Source organism: Nannobrachium achirus, assembly GCF_963921795.1.
Source record: "Nannobrachium achirus genome assembly, chromosome: 3".
Taxonomy (NCBI): Eukaryota; Metazoa; Chordata; class Actinopteri; order Myctophiformes; family Myctophidae; genus Nannobrachium; species Nannobrachium achirus.
The window spans coordinates 7,670,759-7,675,373 of NC_137812.1; the positions used below are offsets into that span (position 1 = coordinate 7,670,759).

General features: G+C 48.0%; 1 protein-coding gene across 1 annotated transcript; it reads right to left on the bottom strand.

The window, feature by feature from the left end:
• Positions 1-1,784: 1,784 nt before the first annotated feature.
• On the bottom strand, positions 1,785-4,100 carry LOC308281345 (zinc finger FYVE domain-containing protein 1-like; the record flags this gene model as incomplete). The annotated part of the gene is made up of 1 exon (XM_080721502.1): positions 1,785-4,100. The coding sequence occupies one exon, from the start codon at positions 4,098-4,100 to the stop codon at positions 1,785-1,787; it is 2,316 nt and encodes a 771-aa protein (XP_080577628.1).
• Positions 4,101-4,615: the final 515 nt, after the last annotated feature.

Here is a 4,615-nt window from a genome sequence, read left to right on the forward strand (position 1 = left end):
AAACATACATATTTAGCCACTTGCATGCATGCCCCCAACCTGGGGGCAAGCATGCCAATCAAAATAATTAAAATCACTAAAACGATAGAAAGAAGTAAATGAAAACATTTCAACGCTCATCTTTTCTTTTCAATAATGACTATGTAAAATATGAACCCTTGTTGTAAAAAAACTAAGTTGTCCTTTAAGTGATTCATTCATAATGTATTTTTGTACATTTGTGTCACAGGGGAGACACCAATCAAGGCAACGTTTTGCTTGAGCTAATTAAACACCGAATAGGGCTGAAATTATTCTTGCTTCTGTCTTGGCCTTCATGACTTGAACCAATACTTGTGTGCTCACTCTGTTAACAATTGGAGCGGAAATAGTTTACATTACCATTTTAGAGTAACGGCCGGGCTACACCAAAAAACGTGCACGCATGCGTGCCCTGTCTGTGCACGTGCGAAAAGCCCCTGGCTACACCAAGTAGGGGGTATATGTGCGGGAGACCATGGGAGTTTGTGTGCAAAACATACGCGTATGTAAAAAATAGAACCAACCCTATTTTTAGGGAATGCATATCCGTAGTTCACGCTATCCGTGTGTCTGGTGTAGCCGGCTGAATTGATATTGGATCTTTCCAAAACGCGCATACAAAAAGGCTTGGTGTAGCCCGGCCGTCATAGAGATCGCCTAAAGCATGCAGTTAGTCAAGCTAAAATAAATAAAAAAATTTCACCTGTGCGCACGGTATCAAACACGACACACGTATGTCCTTGTATGGGCCGTTCAGTCAATGACATCAGCTGTGGTGATTTCTATGACGCTGGACTTGTGTGACGTCAGTCTCGTGCATACATACATACACACAAAGCCAGACGTAGGAGTGGTTAGCACCGCTCAAAAATCACACCTGTGTGAAGTGAGCGGTGCTGCTGCTGCTGCTGATGATGATAGACCCAGGGGGTTCGTCACAGGGGGGTCAACTTCTGATGACATGATACAATGGAAAAAACACTTGCAACATCGCTATTTGATTTCATGGAAAAACATATGGACAAAAAAGTCAATATTGGAGCACCACTTTTTATCTGTAAGATCACTTCCTCCTTCTCTGGGGTGCTACCTGTACATGCTCTCAGTAGGGGCTCCTCCTCACTGGCAGGAAACTGAAGCGGCAACAGTAGAGTACAGTAGTGGCAAAAAACATACATGTGTGGGGAGGGGTAATTAGCACGACGACTAATTAGGAGAACAAAAACAATGAACAAAAAACAAATCATTATTGTGCAAAACAATAATGCGTCTGTCCGGGGATCATTTTACAAACTGCTGCACTGATCTGCACAAAATCTCTTGTGCACACTACTGGTTGATTGTTTTTTCCCCCCTGCACATATTGTGATTATTATTAGTTTTATTTTGTACTTTTAGAAAGTATATTTTATACTGGAAGTCAGTTAAAGTGGGCTAAAACCTTGCCTAGATATGGAGTTGACTGACGAAGACACCCAACACACCCACACGTGACACCCAAGATCCACGTGGAAGTCATGCCATCATTAGACCCCTTCTTGTTGCTTTTAAACAAGCAAATAAGCTATTCCCAAAAGCCAGTTGAGCTCAAAACCCATGCGCGCAGCCCTCCGTTCAATGTCCTGCTTCCCTATATTCTATTTCACTTGGAAATATGTCACAATTACAGAAGTTAGATACTTGCAAAATACCATTTGAGCTTGATTTCGGAACGAGTGGTTCTCACTGGTGCTCTGAGGAGAGTGGGAAGGCCGTTCCTTTTTTTAAAGGTCTTCAGGTTTCTGGTTACAGCTAGTGCACACCCTTACAGGGTGGTCCCAGCCCCACGAGGGAACCGCTCGGCGACCCGGGGAGCAGTCGTCACAAACGCATTGCCCGCAGGCGCGACAGTGGTGCTTGGACAGCATGGCGCTGAAGTTGCGTTGGCAGCCGTGGCAGCACAGGATGTCCTGGTCAGGCACCCAGTATGCCGGACGGGCAGCGTTCTTCACCAGGCCAAGGGGGATGTCGATGGCAGTGACCACAGCCCCCAACGTGTTCGTCACTGCTTCTCCGACCCGCCTCGCCAGCGTTCCGCCCTCCTCTTTCTCAGGCTTAAGCTTAACCTCCAGCAGTCCTGCCTGTGAAGCTCTCTGCTCAAAGCAGATGTCACAGATCCTAACAGGGCCCACACCCCACCCTTTGTCAGGGATGGGCGTGGCTTTGGAAGAGCAGCCGTCACAAAAGCCCTCCCCGCACGCCCGGCAGTGATGCTTGGTGTCGTTGTCCTGGAAGACTGCGCCGCACTTATGGCACGCCAAGATGAGGGAGTTGGGTTTCCAGTAGGCCGGGGCGATCTGATCCGTCAGCCAGGAGGTCACAGCCTTGGCTGGCTTCACGCTGATCTCTGATACAGACTTGGCCACCGAGTTGACCTCATCCAAAAGGCGCTGCGCTGCATTGCTATTGTCCTTCAAGAAGCCATTGAACCCCGGCCATACATGCAGGATCTCGGTGCGGACGGCTGTCTCCACGGGGTCTTGGTTTCCATACCAGAACTGACGGCTTCGGTAGATCACTCCACAGTTTGGACATTCAACCACATACCCGGACCAGGCGTACTTGGCGAGGCCCATCCATGGAGAATCACAGGAGGCTGAGGTCTTGGATACCACCACAACGTCCTTTCCTTCTTCATAGCAAGCCTTGCAGGTGTAAATGCAATTGTCATACTGTGCCGAGTAGCGGCAGTGCTGCTTGTTGTCGTGGCATATTCCTTCCTCTAAGTGGTTTGTGCTGTTCTGGCAGCTAGAACCGCAACTGAGACAAATGCTTGAACAAGCGAAGTACTCATCGGGGAAGAAGGAATTACGGGCTACAAGGCCGTCTGCGATCTCCCCATTGAAACGCTCACTCAGGGCCTGAAGGGCTTTGAAGATGACACCAGGTGTGCGAGGGGAGCGGGTGGTGTTATTGTCCAGGAGCTGCTCTATGTGGTTCTGCAGGCCACGGAAGTCAGTGGGAGGGCTGAGGGTTTGTGTACCCTGGTACTGGACAGTAAAGGCCTTTGGGAAATGACCCAGCTCCTTAAAGCGCTCCAATAGTAGACGAACCACCGACTCGGATGGATTATCTGAACCAAGTAGCTTGGTGTGGACCGTTTCATGAAAGATGATCACTGCAGGGCCGAGGGTGAACAGGGGGAAGTGCTTCAGGTAGGCATCAGACGCATCACCAAGGAACTTAAAGAGGTCGTCATGGAGACGGTCTGTGTGCGTGCGGTAGATGATAAGATCAGAAATTGCGAGTACCTTGAGTAAGAGGCGGGTGCTCTGGCCTTGTTTGGAGCTGTTCCCCTGCAGACCCTCTGTATCAATGACTACCACTTTGTGGATAGGGTCAAACGCGGCCCACACCCCCACTGTGCAGGACTCTTGTGTCGGGGAGGTCTTGAACACCTCCCTGCCCGTGAAGAACGTGTGGTTCAGGGTGTGGGACTTGCCTTGTCCTGTGTTGCCAAAGATGGACACCACCTTCAGCAATAGGTCAGGTTCACAATTCAGTTTCTTCAGGAACGCTGTTTCATCCCTTATCTGCATTTTATCCTTCTCATCGACCAGGAGAAAACTGGACACATGCTCCAGCAGTCTTTCTCCCTGAGCTTTGGTCTCATCGGCTCCTTGAGCGGAAGAGGCCGGGGTGGAGTCGGCCTCGACAGGTTTCTCTGGTGGAGGACACGAGGTGAGCTGGTGATTATTTTCTTTAAATCCACTGTGGGCGCCTTTCTGACAGTCTTGGCACAAGTTCACCGTACAGTTCTGGCAGCCGACCACAGGTATATGCCGATTGACGTTGTCCAAGCTTCCATTACTTCCTTTGCAGTTGTCACAACGGGGGACATGGCCAGGCACTGCCTGAACCCTCACATGGTTCTTCAGATGCTCCTGGTTGTGGGGCCCAAACTCACAGCGAATGCACTGTGAGGTCTTACACACATTACATTCAAACGCAGCTTCCTCAGAACCATCACACACGTAAAGTTCTTGACATATTAGACCAGAATCTAGAATCTTTTCTGAAGATAAGCCATGTCCACTCATCCTGTCTGAAGAATTTGTGCACAGCTTTGGCTACAAGTACAACAACAATGAGAGAGAAATTAATGTAACATATGCTCACCACGTGGGAATACCGTCAACGTCTGTGCCTCTACAAAATAACAGCTTTGTAGATTCAGCAATTTATGAGCAGTTGAAATTACAAACTTCTTTATAATGTAAATAGGCAAATGAACAATTAGGCCAAATTAACCCAAAGCCAATTAATTATTTCAGAAAGGTATTTTGTCACCTTTGTGATGCGATAAAGACTAATAAGGTCTGCAGCTGCCACAACACTAACCCAATAATTAAAATCAAAGAGATATTTTTGGAAAAACTTTAAACCCGGTCAGTTCCACACCAGACACCATCAAAACAATGAACTCTCCACGAAGATGAAGGTGCAGCAGCTCTAGCTTGCCAGCTTATTCTCAGCAGATGTACAGCTTTTGGCTACAAATTTAAATAGATTAGCAGGCAGGTAAACAATGGAAATGTGCACAAGTTGAGATTGA